The sequence below is a fragment of the Falco punctatus genome, assembly GCF_963210335.1.
Source record: "Falco punctatus genome assembly, chromosome: 1".
Taxonomy (NCBI): domain Eukaryota; kingdom Metazoa; phylum Chordata; class Aves; order Falconiformes; family Falconidae; genus Falco; species Falco punctatus.
The window spans coordinates 67,983,195-68,007,498 of NC_137580.1; the positions used below are offsets into that span (position 1 = coordinate 67,983,195).

The window sequence follows — 24,304 nt, forward strand, 5'->3', positions numbered from 1 at the left end:
CTGAAGGAAAAATACAATCATCGCATTCACAAACGTGCAATACCAATTACATTGTCACAGACATTGCTACGCTGTAGCAAAAGTCGCCATTATATGCAGCATTTCTATGCCCATCAGGAAAATAAACAAGAACTGCTGTCCTCCCCACAACCATGTTGGCCCCCTGCACTGGAAGCAGCAGAAAACATTTAAGATTGTCCCAGTTTCTAAGACCATAACTCTTAAGAAGTCTAATATCTAATGCTTCCCAATTCACTTATTAAGAACATGTACTTACATATGTAAAATAGTAACTGGGAATGGAAATATGTAGATTGTAATAACCATATCAAGCAGTGTTTTGTGAACAAAACAAAACCAGCTTTGCAAGTAGTTGAACTGAAGCACTTTCAGTCTCCTAAGTAAAATTCCATTAGCACAATATATTTAGAATTCGAATGCTGAAAATTAGTAAGAAAACCTAATGGTGGTACTTAAAAATATCCTGCATCAGTGTAAGAAAGGTGTCAGTTTTATTTCAGGCATCAGTGTGGACTACTTCATACCAATAAATGAACTTACCTGTAAAAAATATGTTTCAGTTAATACTTACACATCTTTAAAATTTTTTTTATTTGTACTTATAAAAAAAATGCCACACTTATGTTTACCAGCAGAAGTATTTATCAATAACTCTTAAAAATTGCTGGAATGTCTTCCCTCCAAAAATTGTTTCAGTAGCACAGACCTTCCAAACATCTCAATTCTCAGAGAAGGAGGAGGGTCAGCAGAACCACTGTAGAGCAATGAAGGCAGTGGGTTGATTGGCATTGATAACATGCAGCTGTGGCCTTGCCTCAGAGGCAGTGGGTTGATTGACATGGATGATGTGTAGCTGTAGCTCTTCCTGCGAAGTGGTTAAATAGCCCTGAGGATGGTGGGAGAGGGGGTTGGATGGAGGAGCAGTGTGGTCTGACCTCTGGAGAAAGGAGATACAACATGGGACAGTAGAATCTGACTGATGGTAAAAGCCTTGTTGCAGCCTGATAGTTTGTGCTGCAATTGGTGCCCTGTGTGAGGCAAACTCAGTTGGGCTCCGACTACAACAAACCACCACCTTGGGCTTCCAGAGGGCTGACTTTTCCCTGTTAAGAGGCCTGGTTGACAGTCCCTTGGGAGGGAGTCCTGTTGGGCAAAGGGGTCCAGGAAGGTTGGACATTCTTCAAAAAGGAAATCTTCAAGGTGCAGCAGCAGGTCATTCTCCATGTGCTGAAAGACAAGCCTGGCAGGGAAGACTGGCCTGGCTGGAGAGAGAGCTTTGGCTGGAAGTCAGGCAAAAAAGAGAGTTTATAACCTTTGGAATGATGGGCAGGCAGCTCCGGAGGATTACACGGATGTTGTGAGGTTATGCAGGGAGAAAACTAGAAGGGTCAAAACTCAGCTAGAACTTAACCTGGCTACTGCTGTAAAATAAAAAATGTTTCTATAAATATATTAGCAACAAAAGGAGGGCTGAGGAGGATCTCCATCTTTTATTGGATGTGGGGGGAACTATAGTGATAAAGGATGAGGAAAAGGCTGAGATAATTAATGCCTTCTTTGCCTCGGTCCCTAATAGTCAGGCTGGCTGTTCTGCAGGTACCCAGCCCCCTGAGCAGGAAGATGGGGAGCAGAATGAAGCCCCGATAATCCACGGGGAAGGGGTCAGTGACCTGCTACAGCACTTAGATACACACAAATCTATGGGGCCAGATGGGACCCACCCAAAAGGGAGCTGGCAGAGGAGCTCGCCAAGCCACTTGCCACAATTATCAGCAATCCTGGCTAACTGGGGAGGTCCCAGAAGATTGCAGGTTAGCCAGTGCGATGCCCATCTGCAGGAAGGAGGATCTGGGGAGCTACAGGCCTGTCAGCCTGACCTCAGTGCCAGGGAACGTAATGGAGCAGATCACCTTGAGTGCTATCATACAGCACATACAGGATAAGCAGGGCATCAGGCTCAGCCAGCATGGGGTTATGAAAGGCAGGTCCTGCTTGATGAACCTGATCTCCTTCTGACAAGGTGACCTGCCCAGTGGGTGAGGGAAAGGCTGTGGATGTTGTCTACCTGGACCTTAGTAAAGCCTTTGACACCATTTCCCCCAGCATTCTCCTGGAAAAACTAGCTGCTTGCAGCTTGGATGGGTGTACTTTTCACTGGGTAAAGAACTGGCTGGATGGCCAGGCTCAAAGAGCGGTGGAGAATGGAGTTACACCCAGCTGTTGGCTGGTCACAAGTGGTGTTCCCCAGGGCTCAGTACTGGGGCCAGTCCTGTTGAATATCTTTATCAACGATCTGGACGAGGCGATCGAGTGCACCCTCAGCACGTTTGCAGACAACACCAAGTTGACAGACTCTGTTGATCTGCTTTTGTGCAGGAGGGTTCTACAGAAGGATCGGGAAAGGCTGGATAAATGGGCTGAGGCCAACTGTATGAGGTTCAACAAGGCTAATTGCTGGGTCCTGCACTTGGTCACAACCATGCCACGCAACGCTACAGGCTTGGGGCAGAACGGCTGGAAAGCTGCCTGGGGGAAAAGGCCCTGGGGGTGCTGGCTGACAGCCGGCTGAACATGAGAGCCAGCAGCGTGCCCAGGTGGCCAAGACGGCCAACAGCATCCTGGCTTTATGTGATTCTGTTATTATGTCACAATTTGCAGAAGTGTGGAAAAAGTATTTGGGGCAGGGGCGGGGGTAGGAGGAAGGAAACCAGATGTCTGGTCTTATTTATCTAGAGGTATTTTCAGCTTAACTCAATTTAACTATAAGATCACTTGGATTGTTAAGGGTTCATATATGTATATGCTAACTTTAAAAAGCTACACAGGTTATGTATCTCTTCCTGACTATACCAACTAGGCATCATCACTCAGAGATTATATTGAAGCCTACAGAGAAGCCATGGATTCAGTATTTTCTACAGCAAGAGTGCCAGAAAATCAAGACCTCTACACTTCAGCCTGACTCTTTTCATTGCATTTGGAAGTAGGCCAAACTTCTGGTTTTAGTCACAGAAAGATGTATTCTTATAAGCTCTGCTTTACCTTTATCACAGTTTGGTTTTAACTTCCCACCCCACAATCTAGTTCAGTTCACCCTAGAAGTCAGAAGCACCAAAGAGATAAATAGTGTCACTAGTTACAAGAAGTTTTCTTTCCCTCACTGAAATATCCCTATTGCCATCCCAAACCCATCACCAAACAGCAGAGGCCACCTGCTGTTACCTATAAAGAACAGCAGGCACTTACAGAAAATACCAGCCTTCCTTTAACTGAAAATAGGATTCCTAGAACATATAGGAATACCTCTTCTTTGACAGCGCTCATCAGAAAATTTTTCTTGGGCGACCAAGAATCCTCCAACCCATATCCAAAATGAACCAATTTCCAGCTGTGCATTCTGACATCTTCCTACCTAGCACACTCCTAATTTGTGGGTGGTCTGTCTTCTGCTCTGCATTCGTTTTCCTGGTTCTCTCTGTGCCTCATGCTTTGGTAAGAGGATCACACCAGGTATTAGTTTATAGCCTGTGACCAAAGAAACATAAGGGATCATTCAACCTTATTTGTTGCGGTCATCATCCTCATTTTACTCTCCCAAAACTATTTTCTACCTTGCAATTAGAAGTCTGCTTTATTTGTTCTAAGTTATGCCCCCTAGCATGCAATTTTAACCAGATGCATTTCATAGACCACCAGCCTTCACTATACCATTACAACCACTGTTTAAGACCATTTAGAATCAGCTGCAAACTTGGAGGCTGAAGCTGAACTGTAGTGGGACAAGTGCTGAGCCAGAGGGTCCTCAGCTCCACTGATTGAAGTGACTTGGTTTGACTTCCTTCTCAGATGTATTAAAAAGTTGAGTAATATATCCACTTATTTACTTACATATCAATATTCCCCCTTGAAGGTAAGTATATGTCTCACCAAAACTAGAGCAACCAAAAGATAACCGCTTTGAAAAAACTGCAAACTTTGCAGTTATGAGCCTCATGAAACAGCTTCAGCTCCCTTAAATCTTAATGCCAACATGTGTAAGATGAGGAAATGTCACAGTGAGAATGAGGGAGTGGAAGTGGCATATCCCAAGGGCAAACGATTAACAGCTAGATCAGAGATTTGATAAGTATGTGAACAGTAATACTTACTTCACATTTACAGGAATAAACAGTATTTCTCACTAACAATTATTATACAGATGAAAATAGTGCTTCAAATGCATATGGCTTGCAAAAAAGACATTTATGGAGATTCAGAGAGATCTTTCCTTCTCCCAGAATGCAATACATGACTTCAATGAAACATGATGGTAACATTCAACCTTTTACAACGAAGACAAAACAAGTTGGAGCCTTGCCTCTCACAAAAAAGCAGCAGTTTCAGAAGTCTTCTTGGCTACTGATAACAGTATGTCATTTGGATACAGTACAAGTTCATGGAAACTATGAGGTTACTTTTTCCTGATATTAAAAAAAAAGGAAAAATCATTATCCAATAGTGAAAAATAAAGCTAAAATTGTGTAGTCATAGTATGGCATTTCAAGTCTGGATGTAGAACAGCCCATGCACACAAGAAAAGCCTTCAGAAACTGCATAAAACTCAAACAATTTTGTAGAAAATAAGTTTTATTTGGCTCCATTTGTACACTTTTTCAAAAAGAAATGCACATTCATACAGTTTGCCTTTCCCAGTGCATGTCTGAATTTGCTCACATAGAGCCATTAATAAAGGCAAAATGTGCCTTTGAAACCATTTCAGACACATAGTATTTTGACTGTAAAGCATCCAAAATTACTAATTTTCCAATTATAACTTATGAAGAAGTGTTTGGGTGTTTCTTCTCTGATTCATCCATGTAACTGTCCCACACAGGGAAGAGATGACAGAACTGCAACAAAGAACTGTCAAGCCAATGGCTAATGGTCATTTCAGGTAGAGCTAAAGATAGGTTATCTATTTCATACTGAGCTGGGGTATAAGAGAAAAACCCAGTGAGGTAACTTGCTCTTTTCAAAAGCCCTAAAACTTTGTTTCAAAACTACAAATCAGCCACTGGTAGTGAGAGTTTGTTTGCAGAGAAAGCGTTCTTTCCCTCGTTGTTTCTCATGGCCAGGTCTCTTTCCTGTTGATGGAGACTATGGAATTGCTTGCTGCTTCTTCTTAAACACTTCATGGAGAGGAGTAAATTCAACTGAGGCTTTCATACAGCACAAACAGTACTAACCCATCAAGTAGCCCCTACAGAAAAAAAACATGAGTTAGAAAAAAAACAACACACTTGGCAAACACAGGCAGCACTGCTCAAAAATCAAGAGACATATAGTCTTAAAGGACTTCAGACTGTCAAAAACTCTGCTGATCAAAGCTATTTAAAACAATAAATCCCATCCAAGTTACAAACTGACCAGCTTAACTACACACTCTTCCTTGGTTTATTTTCTTCAATGAACACTGAAAATGGATTAGCATCTTTTGAATCCAGCTTCAGTATTTGTTTGGAATTTTTGAAGCCCAGTTTACACCCTATGAAAGATTCTTTATTTCTCTTAACTATTATACTACCAATTAACTTATTCAGTATAACCCAGCATTTTCAGGCACTCAACTCTGGTCTCTTTCTCTTCCGTTTCTCTGAAGCCCTGTTTCTTTAACGCACTTCAGAATGAGAACTGTCAAGGCGCATGTACTCCATGAAACAAAGAAAATATTTATCATCAATGAAGCAAGAAAATATAGAGCAGGTTCCTATCCAGGGAACCCATCACTTCTATGTCATGAAACAAAACTTTTAACTGTACTGCAGATGTTAAAATAGTATATTTAAGAAAGCAGGAATGACTGTCATTGTTAACACCTCATGGAGATACTCCAAAAATCAGGTTTCAGCTATTCTAAGTGAAATGGATGAACTGAGAAATACAAGGGGTAGGGACGGTGAATGGAATTGAAAATCCTGCATTTGGATTTTGCATAGCCTGAAAGCTCCAGGTCTTTCATACTTTTTTATCTGTGAATATATATGTATTAAGATGTTACATATATTGTATGCTTCAACACTACGTTCAGTTTTCCAGCAACAAAAAAACCCGAGACATTAGCTTCACTTTAGGACTCCTTTGGATGTTTCTGAACGCTGCTGCCATCAGTTCTTCCAGTTACGATCTCTCATATACTGTCACTATAAAGAACTCAATTGCCTTTCCTCGAGTTCTTTGAAACTTGTTTTTTTCCTCAAAGCCCTACTTTTACCTGATCAGTACACTCAGTCTACCTCAAAATTCATTGTAAATCAGATTTTCTAATCATATCTTCTGACATACCGAGAACTGTCACCTTTTCTTAACCGCAGCACAATCTTACAGTAGCCGGCCCCAAAAGCATCCCACCTCATTCAAGGTAGCTTGTTCCACAAAAAGCATTCAAAAAAGCAACTTACAGCCAAGCTGCAGATCTTCAGCATACCTCACTGTATTTTCTGTTACTCTCAAATTTAACATAGGTTCATGAGACACGAAAGAGAAAAAAACTTGAAGAGTATTAAATCACTTACGGTAATTTCATCCTCATGAAAACTCTGGCCATGAAGAAGCTCAAAAGCACGCTGACAAATCCAATAAAAAGCAAGAGAAACCTATTCAGCTTGGGGATATTTGGTGCATTGGATCGATCCAGAATTATGAATCCTAGGCCACCCATTGTGAAGAGGAAGCTGGATGCAAGCCCTTCCATAATATATTGCCCATTTACTCTAAAGGAAAAAAAAAAGAGGGGGAAGAGAGTCAGAAAAAGATTAGTTTTAAAAAAACTGCTTAAATTTCAAGCCCCACCTACTCAACTTGGTTTAACTGTACAAATTCACAGGATGATTAACCTTGACGGCTGATTTTCTAACAAAAAGTAGGTATGAAAACTGACTTTATGCAATTACATCAATGCTTTAATATGCAATTTATCTCCAGGACTGATAGTCTGCAAGGCGACCAGTCAAGTATACTAGTGGTTTTAAACATAATGGTGTATACTAACGGCTATCACACAACCTCATCAGTTTTCAGAAATATCTAGTCCAAAGTAGCACCTGGTTTCATAGATGACTTGAGGCATGGACCCATGACCCCTGGGCCACTGAGCTTTCCAAGTCTTGTTTCCATCCCAACATTTAGGTAACAGTGCCTGAATCCTCACCTCAGTACAAATCCCACTCAAAGCACTATGTCAGCATACAAAGTGCATCTACTGGTTCCAGCACACCACAAATGCAGTTCTCGCCTGCGGTATGTTTTGTTACTGAGTCGCTGAACCTGAACATATTGATTGTGGGGACCCAGCCTGGAAGTTCCCCAGCTCCTGTCAGTCCATGCAGCTATACTTCCTTCTTACAAAGCTCAGATGGAGAGAGGGGAAGCCAAGATGCAGAAAGAATACTGCACCTGGATCATGTCTCCTGCTTCCCACGGTTACTGAACCTTTTTCCTATCCTCATAATTAACAATACTAGCAACGTTGTAAGATTGGCATGGATGAAACTACTGTGGACGTTAATACAGAAGTTAAGATTATAATTATTGTCCCACATCCTGAAAAGAAACAATTTTGTCTTGTTTCATGTTGTTTTCACTGAAAGCGAACAAAGTACACTGAAAGTGTACTAAGGTGCTATCAACTCCTGCAGCAGCCTAATTCATCTACACTGCAACAATCCGAGCCAGAGACATACATCTAGTCCAAGTCAAAATCTGTCTATGAGGCATGTCAGACTCACAGATTCAAAGAATTTTTTCAGTATTTAACAATAGCCATTATTTGTTTCCACACATATAAAACACACAAGTACAAACATAGATTTAACCTCTTCAGACCATTTTGTCACTAAGCAGTCTCTAGCTTACTTTCAGTAATGGAAGCAAAAGGCTCAAAGAAAACACTGTTCTTACACATTTGTAAATATGTTCTGCATGTTCAGACACGAGTCCCAACTACACTAGAGTTGAACAGGCCAGAACCGAAAGTTTCACAAAGATTATGTATGCTGCTATTAAGCATGATTAAACGTGTCTGCATCCACCATAAAACTCAACTGTAGCAGCAAGAGTCTGGAAGAAAGAGAAGCACTGCCAGAGCAAATCTTTCTTATCAAATTTAAGTTTTAGAAGGACTGAGTTTTTTTAGTTGCATTCATTTCAATACCTTTTTTTTTTTTTTTTTTAATATTTACAAACCAAAGACTGATATAGAAGAGATCCTGCCTTGGACAGAGGGCTCAAAAAAAAGTAGACGCATAGCTCTGTAGGAAAATTTCATTCACTTGCATTTAGGCATTTGCAGCTTGCTTGCAGCGGCAGAGCCCTTCTCCTACCTGTATGCCAAGAAAGCCACTGGCCTCTGATGCCCGTGTTCATCTGTCATTGACCCCACGCTGGGAGGTTCCACAATCACGTCATATATAATCCCTGCGAGAAGAAAAGCATGCATGATCTTTAACTTATAGCAGCAAACAGCGAGAACCACCCTAACACTGCAGGGAAGCTCGGAGTCGGCCCCGGGTCGTGTTTTACAACCGGCTTGGAGCCGGACAAGGGGGTAGCAGCAGCAGCGGCTCTGCTACCCGGGGCAGGGGCCAGCAGCCCGCCCCGCTGAGGAAGAGCTACCCCACAGGCGGGTCCTCCCGCCACACCGCCCGCCCCACCGGCCCCTCACCTCCGGTGATGAGGAAGTAGGACACCACCACCAGCGCGTAAACGGTCATGGCCGAGGGCATGTGCACCCAGCTCGGCCGCTTCAGCTTGATGTTGGGGCACTCGAGCACGGCGAAGGGCAGGCGGTACAGCGTCTCCATGGCGGCGGCACGGCCCAACGCAGAGCCGCACACCGCTGCTCCCCACCGCGGCCGCCCTCCGCAACCGGACACGAAGGCGGAAACGGAAACGGGCTGCCGCGTCCGGGAAGGGGTAAATTAACAAATTAAAAGGAAAAAAAAAAAGGGCAATATAACGAACAGCCCAAACGTTAAGTCCAGACTGAAAGGATGGATAGAAAACGCTAAAACTTTTTTTCTGCCCAAAATCATTCTGGGAACGCAGAGCGCCGGCCGCCGGAGGATTTAGCCGTTTTACTCACCTGCCAGGACCCAACAACCCTGACGTGTCGGTGCTGGGTAACGGCGAGGCGCGTGGGGCGGGGCGGGGCGAAGGGGGCGGACCCGCCCCCGGGCCGGGCAGCCACGTGGCCGCCCCCGCCGCGCCGCGGGCAGCGTGTGGGTCCGTGCGGGCTCGCCACCAGCCGCGCTTCTGGAATCCTCCCTACGGGCAGGAGCAGCACCGGCCGCGGGGCGGGAGCGCTCCTCGGGGCCAAGCGGCCCGAGCGCTGCGGCAGGTCCCCGGCAGCGGGGGAAACCCCTCGCCCTGCGGTGAGCCTGCGCGGCCGGGCCGGGGAGACGCGGGCCCGAGGGAACGGAAACGATCCTCAGCCGAGCCCCCGTGTCTGCGAGGCCGGGGTGCCCCGTGCATGCGGCGCCCCTTCTGGCCCGCAGCCCGAGGAGACACACACACACCCCACTTCCCCCCAACCGTCCGTGCTCTGAGACCGGGGCAGGGGCCGAGCGCAGGGGGCACCTGTGTGTGCACAGGCCGGCTCACGCCTCCGCTCAGTCCGCAAACACCGTGTCAGCCCAGGCCAGCCGCAGGGCGACCCACCACTGTCCTCAGCTGGGCAGGGAGAGAAGCACCCAGGGGAGGGATAAGGGAGAGAAATTCCACATTTTGAGTAGAAGCATGTGCAGTTGCTCTTGCTTTGCCAGTGGGGCTGGGGAGAGCCCTCAGGGCAGTTCCGTTTTCTCTCTACCTTTAGCTGAGCTGAGGTCTAGTCTCCTGACACCACAGGGTTTCCTGCAGAAGAGGCACCTGACAGCCAGGGACTGAATTCAGAGTGCTAGTGACGTAATAAGTCCATAAAGAAAAAAAAACAACAACAAAACCCACCCACACGCGGGAAGACTGATGCCTTTCAGCAGACATCATTTAACACGGGGGAGAGGCAGTAAATACAATCTCAATACCAACCCTTCCCTTCACTCCTGATTACGTGAGCGTGTTTAAAAGCACCCACTCCAGGTCAACATGCTTTGCCTCACCACGCCATCCATCCTACTACCCACCACACAGAGGGCACCGGCAGCCCTGACCCACAGGACTGCCCCCATACCTACTGCGGCTGTCTGCAAAAAAAAAAAAAAAAAAAAAAAAGCCTTACTACCATTTCACTGACACTTTGCCTCATGACTGCTTTTATGTCTGCCTACAGTGGCGATACCAATTCTCCTAACTCATAACTCAATTACCTTTCAGTGCAATCACATCACTTATATCATATTATAACCATTATATTATATATAACGGTTTTCAGTCTTAGCCCTCCTGTTTGGAAAGATCTCCTTCTCAGTGCGATTTGCCTGTCAATAGATGTTTATGACATTTTTCCTAATTATTCCAAAAGTATTCTCCCTCTATCTTGCCTCCTTTCCAAAACCCCCAAGGAAAACTAATGTCACAGCTTTTAATGTAAAACAAGAGCACTTTCGTTGCAGGGTACAAATGCTCACCCTACTTGCTGCTCCTGCTTTAAAACCATTTTTCCAGCATGCCAAAGTACTGAAGTTTGTACAAGCACAGCAAGGCAACAACTAGTATTTTAACCTTGTAAACTAACTACAGTAACAGCACCTAAAAATATCAGGGTACTAGTGCTAGTCTTAAAAACTCCTATAATTAGCTACAGCCTTTAGAACAAGTTTTACATTTAATACTTACCAACAATATTGTTTTAATGACCTGAGACACTGTGAAGCAAATCTTGGGAGGTACAGCTGCTTTCACCATGCATGGTGTTAAGTCAGTGTAGTGGTTTAACGCTGGCCAGTGCCTAAGCACCACACAGCTGCTCACTCACAGTGGGACGGGGGAGAGCATTGGAAAGGTAAAGGTGAGAACTGGTGGGCTGAAATGAAGTTTTATAGGTAAAGCAAAATCTGCACATGCAAGCAAGGCAAAAGAAGGAATTCATATTTTTCCATCGGCAGGCAGGTGTTCAGCCATCCCCAGGAAGGCAGGGCTCCATCACACATAACGGTTACTTGGGAAGCCAAATGCCATAATACCAAATGTCCCCCACTTCCTCCTCCTTCCCCCAGCTTTTATATGCTCAGCATGACATCATATAGCATGGAATATCTCTTTGGCTAGTTCAGGTCAGCTATCCCAGCTGTGTCCCCTCCCCATTTCTTGGGCCATTCCAGCCCTCTTGCTGGCAGGGCCTGAGAAACTGAAAAGTTGAAAGTCCTCATAGTATAAACATTACGCAGCAACAACTAAAAACCTCAGTGGTATTAACACTGCTCTCACACCAAATCCAAAACACAGCATTCACCAGCCCCTAAGAAGAGAATTAACTCTATCCCAGCTGAAACCAGCCTGGACCACAGCAACCTCCTGCCCTCAAAGCCAGGAGGCACCAACACCATGGCTGTGAATTTGCGGGCAGTTGACCCAAAGTACGAGCTCGCTGCTGCCAAAAGGGAAGTCTTGTCAACTCAGTTTTCTGTGATGTTTCTTGGTTGACTGTACAGCCTGAGAAGCTTCAGAGCCAGGTAAAGTGTGAACAGACATTATACAGTCAGGAGGAGGAATCTGCACACATCTCAGTCACAGCCTGAGCAGATTCCACAAGTGATCTTAGAAACCTCTTCAAATGGCATCCTCACTGCTCCCCGTAAGTCTATGTGCTCAGTAATTATTTCTCTTTCTTTCTTATGGCAGTGGTGGAGCTCACTACTTTTTGAAAAAATAGTTCTTGGTAAAAATGGATACCCACATCTTCTCAGATACTAAGAGAAGTTCCAAAATTCAGAGCTGGGGGTGAGGAATACCACTGCACCCACAGAGAGTGCAAAGTGTGTTAAAGCACTCCTGGATAGCATCAGAAGCACATTTACAGTTCTCTCTACAAAACAGAATGAGGCAAAGTAGCAAAACAAGCCCATTTCCACTTCTTACAATTGCTTTTTACATCACATCACTGATAATAAACCAACGCAACTTCAGTTCACTACCAGAAGCCTAAATTGCTAATGCTAAAACCTACTTCTGGGAGCAACTGAAGGTCTGCCCTAGCTGTGCCCTGGAACTCTGCTCATATCAATCACACCTCTAACTGCTGACCCAGAAAGCACCCAACAAAAAGAATACAACAGCTGCAGCTTTCTTCCAGGAGATCCAGATGTAGCAGTATGCAACTGTCTGGTGGATGCAGCATTGGCTTCCAGAAGTCAAGACTATTCAACCCACCTTCAGACTCAAGTAACAATAACTGAAGGACATACTAGTAAAAAAAATTCTACCTTAGGCCTATACTAGCTGTCCTTTTCTTCATCTGACAATATCTCCTCCCATCTTTAGTCTTAGTCTTGTTTGCTTTTCTTCTTCAGATACTTAACTTCCTCCTAGGCCAAGTCCTCCAATGACCAATACAGCTGTTGCCGTGAAAAAAAAAATCAAAAACAAAACCAAGTATCAAACCTGCATTGCTCAAAGTTACTCCAGCTCCTCTACGGGACTGTGAGGCAGATCTGGGAGTCCTGTTTAACCAGACCTCCTTCCACCCGCCTGATTTCCCTGCCCGCATATCGTACAGAACACAGCATCCTGATTTACAGCATTTGTGGCACCAAAACCCAATTCTGCATTATACAAGCTGAGAAGCAGTTCCTACCAGCTTTGACTAGCACACGGAATGACAGGACACAAGAAAAGTGGAGCTTTCATTTATTGGGCTGAAACTACAAATAGATTCACTTTGACTTCTGGCTCTGTGCTTGTGCCTTCAACACCTTCACAACAATCTTCTGCTCCTCAATAAGAAAAGCTCGTTTGATTCTGGAAAGTAAAAAAACAAAAAACAAAACCAAACAGCTTTAGGATATTTATCTACTTGAGTGAAAACACAAAGACAAAGTTACAATTAGTTTTGCTGTCTCAAACACTCACTGTGTTAGTTCCACAACAAAAAGGGAAACCATGGATGTTCTTGTCAGCATCAAAATACAGCGACAGTGTCTAAAAGTAGTGGTTTGGGAAATAAGGCCCAGTATGCCTGCAAATTTAGGGTGAGTGGCTTGTAGGTGAGCAAGGTAATACCTGATGGCTGAACACTGGAAAAATCTACCACCTTGACTAACTTTGAAGGAAAAAACAAAAGCCCTCACTGGTAATTTAGTCATTCTTAAAGGCAGAACTGGCGTGACGAGTCATGGTCAGCTCTCTTCCTTAGAAGAACTACAAAAACTTTATGGTGAGTCTAGTTCTCGACAAGAACAGTTCCCCTCTCAGCATTAAAGCTTCTTTGCACATAAACAGAGAAGACCCTGCCAGGTCAAGTCATGGCTAAATATGATTATAGACACATGGGGCCACCATGCAAATGGACCTACATGACAGTACTCGGACATCAACAGCCTATTTGGCGGTTTCAAGTTAAAAGCACAAATATACCATACATACTCTTCTACCTTACAACATGAAAATGCCATCCTACATACCACCTGGCATATATGACTACCTTTGCAGTACACAAAACCCACCAAAGATGCCTAAACAGGCAGCAGAAAACCTGCCCATTACAGGAAAGAAGGTGACTGTTCTTTTGTTTAGGCAGAGAAAGACATACTCATGTATTAAAAACAACCTACATAAAGTGTTTGGGAAAACACTCAGAAAGAAAGTGGCTTTTAACACAGAAAAGTTATGCTATGGATCTGCAGCCATAACAACCCATCTTCAGTAGCACCTAATGCCATTTAACTTAGAACTCAAACAAAAAGAAAAAATGCTGGCCAGATATGCACTACAGATGAGAAGATTGGCATTAGACTGCTGACTCCAGAGATCTGCTTCGATTACCATTCACAAACATGACATGTTCGTTGTAATAAACATTCTTCCTCAAACTTGCCAAGGAAGTATAGAATCTACAGTTGTTACACAATAAAACTGAATTCAGTTGAGGCCCAGCAAAGGCCATCTTAAAGCTTAACTACATAAAGATGCTTAACAGGCAACCAATTAATAACTCTGAATCCCAAAACACCACAAAGAAGCCAAAAGCTCAATTGATTTTAACTAGTATCTTTGCATAAAACAAAATGGGATAACAGAAGTCACAAATCTTTACTACGGAGACTAAATATAAAATACAAAAATCCCAAATGAGCAGACTGTTTAGCACCGAAGCGAGAGTGCAGTAAGAAATCATTAAGAACAAAAGGTCTCTATAAAGGAGCTTCACATGCATTAACTAGCTTAAACCGAAAGAACAAAATCGCACACATCACTACTAACGTGCCCCACGCTTACCCTCTCCATTTTACTACACCAATCTCAGAGAATAACCTTCAAAATCTTGGTCCACATTATGTACACAGTGACATGCAAAAATCTTGTATAATGTTACCTCAAGAATAAAGTTAGCTTTCTGCAAGCTTACCTGTCGCGAACACACTTAGCACACATGGAACCACCATAGGCTCTGCTAACATGTTTCTTCGTTTTTGACAGCCTCATAAGAACTTTAGGACGCACAGCACGAACCTAAAGAAAGAAAAAAAATGAGAAGTCTATCATAAGACAGCGATTCTGAGTAACAACCGTATCAAGAAAATTCACTTTGGTAAGTTTAAAAAAGCAGCAACACTTGAAGTTGACTAAGATGCAAGAAAGCGACAGAAGTCGCGGTGGGTCTATGTGCCATCTTCAGCATTCCTAGGCTGATCTTTTCATTCTACCTCTGGGGTTCACCAACGGGTTCATTAAAAAAATGGCCTATAAAAAAGATTATTTTCCCACAAAAGGCCATCAATACTCATGCATTCCCATCACTGTTAAGAGCCATAATGTTACACCAAGAAAGTATTTGCAAGAACACTATCACATTAAAAACATTAATTCCTTTTTTCTAAAATTAAAAGTCAAACTTAAAGGGATTTTTTGAAAGCCTACCTAATAGGTCCAATTTAGACTTTTAAACCTACTACAGAATCACCTTGGTCTAGCTCTAAAAATTGCAGCCAGCTACATTTCAAAAAACAAAAGAACTTGGATGTAACAGCAATGAGAAGTGTAAGCATTAAAAAAGCACTTCCTCTAAGTTTTCAAAACTTATTTTGACAGTTAAGCTTTACAACATTCATAAAATATTTTAAATAAGAAAGTTGTTCCAGTGAGAATTCATCAATAAACAGTCATATTATATTACTTGAAAAGGCTCTTTATGCTAAAAAAAAAAAAAACTGTTAAAAAAAAATATCTCATGCTTACACCACGAAGTCTTCCTGGGCATATACCACATGCTGACTTTGGTGCCTTCCCCACTTTCTTGGTGTAAAGGTAAACAATCCTGTTCCCGGGTGTTCGGGACCTAAGCGCAGCAGAAAAATAGTCAGTTAACGTAACAATCAAAACTTAAAATTAGCCTTCTCAAAAAAGTAAGTTCTTCTTGGAAACTGTATCTTACTTACAGTCTGGTCTTGTTGGAAGCTGTGTTGTAGGACAACCTACGGCGGTAGGTCAGGCGCTGAACCATTTTTTACACCTAAATTAGTCAAAAAGAAAGCAGCACTAGTTTAAAGGCTGAATGTCTACATGGAAGTTTATTTATTACAGCACCACCTACACCTAAGCGCTAGGTCTCTTGCCCAGGGGCTGCTAATTCTATGTCAGCATTAACAAAACTAAAGCCTTTCCTCATCAACAGCCAATACAACTACATTAAAAAACAACACACGCCAATGCGCAGAATGTGATTTGCAACAAAAATCCATCCGAACTAACTTCAATGCAGCTCAACATCCTGGTCTTGCCCGTATGAGGTGATGCTGACCTAGCAAGCCGTTCAAAGCTTTAGCACTATGTATTTTCTAACCAACATAAGCCTGGCTGACAAGCGAGCTGAAGCAAACGCCGTCTCTCGGTATTTCCCCAGACAGCAAACCGCGCCAGCCGCACTCCAGGCCCGCACCGGAGCCTTCGCCCAGCCCAGCCCAGCGCGACGAGGCCGGCGAAGGCCGCCGTACGGCCTCCGCAGCGGCGCCGAGCAGCAGCGCCCCAGCGGGGGCTCGGCAGCCCTCAGCGCCCCTCACCAGCCCCCGCCGCCGGGGCTGGCACCCCTCGGACGCTGGGCCGGGCCGGGCGGGGCCCAGCGCTGCAGCCCCCGGCATCGGCCGGCTGCGGCCCGGAAGACGGGACGGGGCCCGGCCGCCGAGGCCTGTGGAGGTCCGGCCACTCCGCCGCGCAGCTCTGCCCCCGCCGGAGCCCCTCACCACACACCCCCGGCGCCCCCGGCCGCCTCTACCGCCTGCCGGGCAGCGGATGCGGGCGGATGCGCGCCGACCGCCCTCAGCTCCCCACCGCCATACCTGGCGCCGCCGGACCCGGAAGAGGAAGCGGAAACGCGCGGGTCAACGTTGAAATAGCGGCGCTCCGGCACCCGGAAGGAATAGCGGCACCTGCGCGCTCTGGCGCCTCTCCCGGCCACGGAGGCGGGCGGGCGCCGCCATGTTGTACGCGAGCGGAGGCGCCGGGCGCCGCCATGTTGTACGGCTGCAGCGGGCGGGGCGCCACGGCCGGGGGCAGGCCCGAGCCGGCCGCTCGGCAGAGCCCGCTCTGCTGCAGATGCTTCGCCTTGCACAGGGGGATCGCACACGCGTCCTCCCGCCCTGCTCCCACGGCTTGTTTTGGGTTTTGTCTGTTTTAATGAAAAAGCGTTTTTCTAAAACCATCAGCGTCTTGTTTTGGTTTCTTTTGGCTTGTTTTTTTGGCTTGTTTTGGGTTTTGTCTGTTTTAATGAAAAAGCGTTTTTCTAAAAACCATCAGCGTCTTTCCTCAGCAAGAACATTTTGTTCTTCATTATGGCAGTTAGGGAGTTGTAGGCCCACAAGCCGTTTCTCAGCCTGCTCTTCTCTGTGTCGCAGGTCACTCACACACGCCTTTCCACCCGCCGACCCGGCCCATAACAGACCTGGGAACAGCGTGCTCTGCCGCAAAGCGACCCGGGCCACAGCCTGCCCCCCTGCAGGACTGCAGCCCTTCTCCTGCCATCCTCAGCGCGGAGAGGGTCGCCCCTTCCCTCTTTTTGCAGCGTTCTGGTTGTTCAGGAACACCTGGCCTGGAGGGCTGCAGGCCACCCCCCCGCGCCGCCCCAGCCCCGCAGGCTCATCCCCGCGCGGGGCTCTGGGGATCAGCGCACCCCGACATCGGCCTGGCACCTCCTCGCTGCGCCAGCAGCTGTGCTGGGAGGCTGGGGCAGAAAATCCTCTTGCCTGTTGTTCTGCCAAGGCACGGACTCGCTGTCTCAGGGACAGGCGCTCAAGCAGGAATATGAAGATATGAAACTTGCTCTGTCGGTCAGGTCAAAGGTTCACCTGACCCAACATCCCATTTCTGACACACAGGTACCTACAAGCATGAGGGAAACAGGAGAGGGCTAGTTGATCTTTCACTTAATACACCCTCCCCACATTCAGCAGTCAGCACCTTACAAGCCTCCTGAGCTGGGTCATGTTTTCTGACTTTGGTATTTAACAGCCTCTGGTAGATCCTCGAGCAAAGAAAAGGAAGGAAACAGCAAGAACTAAGGGAATGTAAGATTGCTTTTCAGCAGCCAGAAACAGCATGCCAGTGGTGACAGATCTGCCAAATTTGCAGTTACTAAAAAATAAACACAAAAGCTGCCCCTCATCAGCTCCTTGCAATTGCATTAAGCACCACTTTTGTAGGGAGGAGAAGAGCGACGCTCACCGGAAGGAGCCCCACCGGATTACACTTCTCCCAGACGTTTGTTTCAGCTCCCATCCCATGCATGCACATTGACAAGCAGAGCCGGCCTCCGCGCTCTGAAACCAGCAGCTGGCTGGCAATAGGAAGGCCCCCACTATCCATTTCTGGCCTCCCTAATGGATCCTGCTCCCACCCCACCACCCAGCACCAACACATCGAAGACCAAGAGAATTTAAAGCACACGTTTCCATCCCTTCTGCTCCCCAGCCTCCGTTGCTGGTGCTGGTCCTGCTCTGCCACGCAAAGTCCATCCCCTCCTTCTCATGGCACACATGAATGTTGTGGCTGCTGCTGCAATTGGTGCTGACTTGTACGGGCAAAATCTTTGTACATCATCTGTGCGAAATCTCCCTCTTCAAGGAGCACAGGATTGGTCCCACCATCTGTAAGCCCCGAAATGCTCTTTTGCTCTGCTGGCCTGAGCAATGTTCTGCAATGATAACCAGGGACCTGCACATTAAATATGTAGGATGCTGCTGCCATCGTTAGCAGCTTCAGCTTTGCTTTTGGAGACTACCAGGTGCCCAGAAAGCTTTGATGTGTGCTCCTGGCCTTATTTGCGAGTTTGTAACTCGCAGTTCATTGTACTGCATCCTCCCTGTTTTCGATCTATAATTATTATTTTGGCTAATTATTGACTCTTTTTAAGTGCAAATTATGGACATCAGAATTTTTCTAATTCATGAAAGAAAAGAAAATATGTATGAACTAGATTTTAGGGTATATTTAAAATAGGAGAATATTTCAGATGACAAGTAAATTTCAGAGCAATTAGAGTATTTAATATGAACCTTCTCGGCCCAGAACCCTGAGGGGAATAAGAAAGCCAATTAAATTAGATTAAATATAATGCCTAAATATAAAAGTGTAACAGAATCCAATTGTTAAAGAACAACACTATTAAATTATGATGGAGTAGTTTAGATGATGTCAGTGCAACAGGTAACTATTTTATTATGAAATAACAGTATTGATATTTTTTTGAACTTGCCCAGTTTGGGCTCTAAACTCAACCGGTGTAAATTTTAGGCGCTGTCAATTACATTCCAGTGGTTCACTTCTAATGCACTGGCCTAGTTTTTCAAACATTTTCAGTTTATTTTGTAAGAGGAACAGGGCTGTCAGGCAAACAGCTCGCTAGAGCATCTAGGAATGTTAGCTTTATGACAGCTGGGTTTATGCTATCTAATAGGGGGATGAGATTTGAAGCAGGAGCTCACTATGCCCATTTTGTACAGTTTAGTGTTAGCCAAGTGATTCTCTCGTGTTCTCTGCTACTCCTACCTCTTCATAGGACCAAACCATCTCTTTTGGGAGCAGTTATTTTCTACATCCAACATGTCTCATTAACTCTTTCTGCACTTTCTTCTTTCCTTGAATGCAACAAAGGAGATGGATTAGCAAACGTGCAACCCATCAACTTGGAAGAGTAACAGTGGCATCCTATTAAAACCATTTTTTCCTTTCTAGTATGTCAGTGGAAGAATAGGGTCTGAGGATGTGGACTTTTTCCTTAAAATCTGGATGTTAGCTTCCAGGGTGTATTTGCTTATTGGCAGTGTAAAACTGGAAACCTTTTTTTTACCAGACATGATTAGGAAGATAATCATATCCAATGGCAGAATAGTAATTAGTAACATGGTGCCTTTTGCAGCAGCCAGCAAGTTGTCACCGTCTTCTGTTTACTGCACCAAAAAAGTGTTTTGTTCACAGTTTAAGACCAGTTCTTGGAATGCTGACCATCCTTGCTTTCTTTTCCACATGGTCCTCTCCTTACCTCTCTTTTTTCTTGAAGTCCCTATCTATGTGCACAGCCATTTGCTTGGTCCCATGGGAAGTTCCACCAGAGTAAGAGCAAGAGTGCCCAAATGAATAAGACTTGATAAGCCTAGCTGGACCCCTGGAAAGCATCCCCCTTTACTTTCCTCACCCTTCTGTCCTACTTCCAGGGATCTCCCAGGCCCCACAAGGACTCTACTGCTCCATCAACCTCTCTTTACAGATCTTTCTAGGTCTCTCTGGCACCGTAAGGTTCAGTTAAAAAATGAGAGTTTGTTTTCACTTGTATTCACTTGCTGTCATACCAACCTCGACTAGCAAATTCTAAGAGGCATGGGAAGGAAAGTCAGCCTGTGTGCAAGTACATACTGCGTACTGAAGAGAAGAAAAAAAAGTGATGGTTGAGGGATATACTGCTCCTGTTAAGTTGCAGCCACAGTACCATTTCTATGAAGAGTGGATAAATATGTGTTTTAGAAACATCTCACTGAAATCAGAATCCAACCTCAGGTGCTGCTTGTATGCAACCGGCAGGATTAGGTCTGTAAATGAAGGAAGGATGCAAGAAACCTTGGAAAAGTACTAGCAACTGCCAGAAAGGGCAGAAAGAAGAGGTCCAACGATCCATTGTCTCTCCAGAGCTATACTTTTTCTTAAAAATCCCGTTACCTTTCCTCATTAACTGTGTGGCATGTGTCACAATCTGATTATATTCATTTATATCAGCATAACCTTCCACAACGCAGACCAGTGCAAATTATGTTATGAGAAACTGTAGCTCATTTCCATTTCAGTGGAGCTTGTTAAACAAGCAAAATTATTTTGTAGCAAAGGGAAAAACAATTTAGTGGAATGCACTCCTAGCATAGGAAGTACATAACATCGTATTTGGGTTGAAACTTTTTCTGTCAGAAATGTCATAACCCCGTAAAAAAGAGAATTAAAATCCCGTTATTTTAATTTACATCTAGCCACGAGATAAGTAAAGTTATCATTGAAATTCTAATTAAATAGGATGATTGACTAAGGTAGGACATCAAAGAAGAGAAGTGAATATGATAAGTCAAAGTCTTATTAATTAGTCCGCGTGGAAGAAATTCCAGGGACGTCAAGCTGAGGCTGCTGCAAGGAGAAAAAAAGCAGACAAGAAAATGTGTGTTTCTTTGAAGTTAGGAACTGAGATAGTGATGGAGGTAATTGTGTCTGACTGGATCCAGTAATGAAGAGCCATAAATCAGACCTAGGAATCGGAGGAAAGATTCTAGTAACGAATGTGGCTGCCCCCCTGCTGCGAAGAAACAGAATGCAGAGCTGACTAATTGACCCAGTCTATCTCCCAGTAGCTCTCTGTTATTATTTATTAATTTTTAATTTCTGAATTATTTACGTTCTGGGAAATTATTTTTGACAGCCTGTTAGGCGTGCCAAAGTTAATGGAGGATGAAAGGACCGGTACTAGAATTAGCGGGGATGTAGTCACAGGCTACTGAATTTAATGATTTTGGAAGGGAAAATTGATTTCACACAGCGTGTCACTTTATACTACTTTAGGGATACACCAGCTATTTGATTAATTGAGGAATAACCAACTCAAAGTATATTTGAAGTGTAAATGAATCACAGTGCTCAGCTGTTTATTTTTCCCCTTTTCTGATGAGAACACTGAGTTTGCTTAAAGTTGCTGATTAAAACCAATACAGGTAGGCCCCATATTCACACCTGCTTACTTCCTCCTGCCTTAGAAAAAAAAAATTAATTTCACCATCTGGAGGAGACATGCAATCCTCTGTCTCACTTGGGAAGGAGTTCGTCCCTCCTACACAATGCCTAATTAAATAGGCTTTGTGTGCATTCCCCCTCCCCCTGTGGGAAGTGTTTAAGATGGAGCAGGGTACCGAGCCCGCGGGCAGCACATGCGGCTGAGACGTCAATTCTGCACGGTGGTGGCTCACGGCTGCTTTTCATCCAGTCGCTGAGATGAAGTAGGAGTCCCTGGCCTACGGTATCTCCTATGTCAATCCTCCTGATGCAGCGGTGTAATGTCAGTCCACCCATCTACGGTGTGGAGCAATGAAAAAATAAAGGGGCTCTGCACTGCTCTTCCAGGCTGTGAAAACTGTATTTCATCTTCATTGTCAAATGCAAGCTAAATTGTGTCTGCTGCTCACACCTAAATCTTCTGGCCATCCAGACAACAAGGGCACAGGGGCAATCTTTTCCCAGCAATGTGTATAATGCTGTGGGCAGCTCACATCTCCAGAAAGACTCTCACTGGAAACATCTCCAGAGCTTCTCAGGATCATCACATCAGTGCTCCTTCCCCCAACAGCAGCCACCCAAGGCGAGGGGTATGGCTACATTTCTTCTGCTCCTCCCGGCATCCTGTGGCTAGGATGAAAGGGGCAAAACACCCTCTCTGACAGGGCTTCCTATGGCAGACTCGGGTAAACCACTTATAAGGGCAGCGTAATCAGCTGTGCGGGCACTGGTGGTGGTCACTGTGATTTTGGGTGTCTGTAACAATAGTGTCTTCGGTTGGCTCAGTGTGACCTCCCAAACACCTTGACAATCTAGTTGCATAAATGCTAGTCCTAACTGGTCCAGCTTTCCCAGTTATAAAATAAGAGCAATTAATACTACTATTTAAAAAGATTTCAGGGATTCTGTGAAGAGAATTAATGTGTAATTCTTTACTTGCAGAAGATTTAGAGAGTAGTAAACACCAAATTAGGTATAGCTGCTCCTTTCCACAAGAAATAATTCAAAAACATCTGCCATAAATTGACATGGATCCCATGAATACGTGCGAAATGTATAGGCTAGACACCATTCCGAGTCCAATATGCAATAAAACTCTTAAATTAACTGGGACCACACTATTGAGTGGGAGGTTAATTGTCCAAGGGATCTGGCATTTTGGACATTTTGCTGTTGCTTTAAAATAGGAAGGGCTACCTACCGTGGCAAATGTTGACCATATTGTGGTGAGGGGAGTGGTAAAGAATAATAAAAAGTCAATCATGCATCAGTGTACCTTTAAAAAAATACATTTGTGTTCATTATTTAAAGATGCATTAAGAGGTACAGGAAGGTTTTGCTGCTTAGGTTCTCTAAGGGGTTAATAATTTATTTAAACATCTCCCTAGATTATTTTTCAGAGCACTTTAGGAGCACTAGGAACATTTCTTTGGGATGTTTACTGATGGGAACATGCAAGGATAGCCTGTTTTTTCTGTTACCTTTTGGATTATACCAGTGGCAATTAGCTATGCAAGGAGGATCAGCTACAACAGGGTGTTAAAGCAGATGTGTGACCCGTGGCCGCTACTCCAGGCATTGCTACTTTAACACTTTTTTCAGCATGTGTAGACTGGACTGGCTCCTAGAACAAAAGCCTGAAGCAAAACCTGTTCTTTCTCGGTCTCCTGAATCTGTGAGAGATCTTTGGTTTTATTTTGTGATTGTTATTAAAACTTTCTAAGGAAGAAATAGTGATGTTGATAAACCAACACAAAATACATTTTTTAAGATTACACTTTGTAATACAACTTTGTAATACACTTTGTAATAAAACTGTATCACTGAAACTACACTCACTGCCATGCAATTCTGAAGAGTTCAATTCACCAGCGGCAGAATTGAACACCCCAAATTTCATAGCAGATGTTTTATATATTTAGACGATGGCTGAAGAAACAGTGAGCTGTATCTTCAGATGCCACAGAAAAATTAGGCAATTTACTTGAAGGTCTGCCTTACAGCTTTAAAGTGGTCAATGGAAAACCAAGTATGTTCTATAGTATGTGTAAAAATTAATCCTAAAATATTTATATTCAATAAATATAAAAGTATTTGGATGATTTAGCATGCTCTGCTGTTCTATACTGGAATTAATCACAGAGATGACTTCTCCCTATTTCAATATTAAAACAAAAGGGGTGTGCTTGCAGTGCAGCATCCTGGGAATTCAGCTCAGAAGTCCAATTAACAACAACTAATTCCCCATACTGCCTATTTACCCCTAAGAGTTGACTAGATATAATGTCATGCATTTTGCATTTAAGCTTTTAATGCCCAGAGGATAACAAAAATCTATCCTGATCACTTTTTATTTTCATCATATGAGGACAGAAGAAAGCATCCCCACTTCCCCTTTTGTTAAGTGTATCCATGTCTCGGCGCTAAGCCTACGGAAGGAGCTGTTTCCTGCCTTCTCCCTGTGCCTCCCTACCTTACTTCTCCATAAATGCCTTCCTGCTTCAAGAAGACAGGAAGGTAATAATCCCTTTGGATGTGTATAGATAAGTGCATCTTAAAGCAGTGTAGAATTATTCGCCTTTGAGCAGTGATCTACTGCTCATTCACTGGACCAAGTTCACTGCCCTCTGGACTGTCACACTGTGTTGTATGCCGCGTATACTCCCCTCACACTGGTTGTCACTGCAAGAGCTATCAAGTTAGCACCTTGCTGTGAACATATTTTAAGAGCTGGAACTGTAACATACTGTAAATGGTAATGACCATGCTATAAAATGCTATAGATTAGGGAAATACTTTCAATAACTAGAATTATCTTCTGCAACTCAATTTTGCTTACAATGTAAATCAGATTTGAATCAAGTTC

The 24,304-nt window shown here is 44.2% G+C and overlaps 2 protein-coding genes across 2 annotated transcripts; both read right to left on the reverse strand.

The window, feature by feature from the left end:
• Nucleotides 1–4,244: 4,244 nt before the first annotated feature.
• On the reverse strand, nt 4,245–8,947 carry OSTC (oligosaccharyltransferase complex non-catalytic subunit). Its single transcript, XM_080374077.1, has 4 exons — nt 8,720–8,947; nt 8,379–8,472; nt 6,573–6,770; nt 4,245–5,260 (listed from the first exon to the last, which is right to left on the reverse strand). The coding sequence occupies exons 1-4, from the start codon at nt 8,856–8,858 to the stop codon at nt 5,242–5,244; spliced, it is 450 nt and encodes a 149-aa protein (XP_080230203.1). The 5' UTR covers nt 8,859–8,947; the 3' UTR covers nt 4,245–5,241.
• A 3,873-nt stretch (nt 8,948–12,820) lies between these two features.
• RPL34 (ribosomal protein L34) lies at nt 12,821–16,548 on the reverse strand. The gene is made up of 5 exons (XM_080374078.1): nt 16,482–16,548; nt 15,585–15,658; nt 15,385–15,484; nt 14,555–14,658; nt 12,821–12,948 (listed from the first exon to the last, which is right to left on the reverse strand). Exons 2-5 carry the CDS (start codon nt 15,647–15,649, stop codon nt 12,864–12,866), a joined length of 354 nt encoding a protein of 117 aa, XP_080230204.1. The 5' UTR covers nt 15,650–15,658; nt 16,482–16,548; the 3' UTR covers nt 12,821–12,863.
• Nucleotides 16,549–24,304: the final 7,756 nt, after the last annotated feature.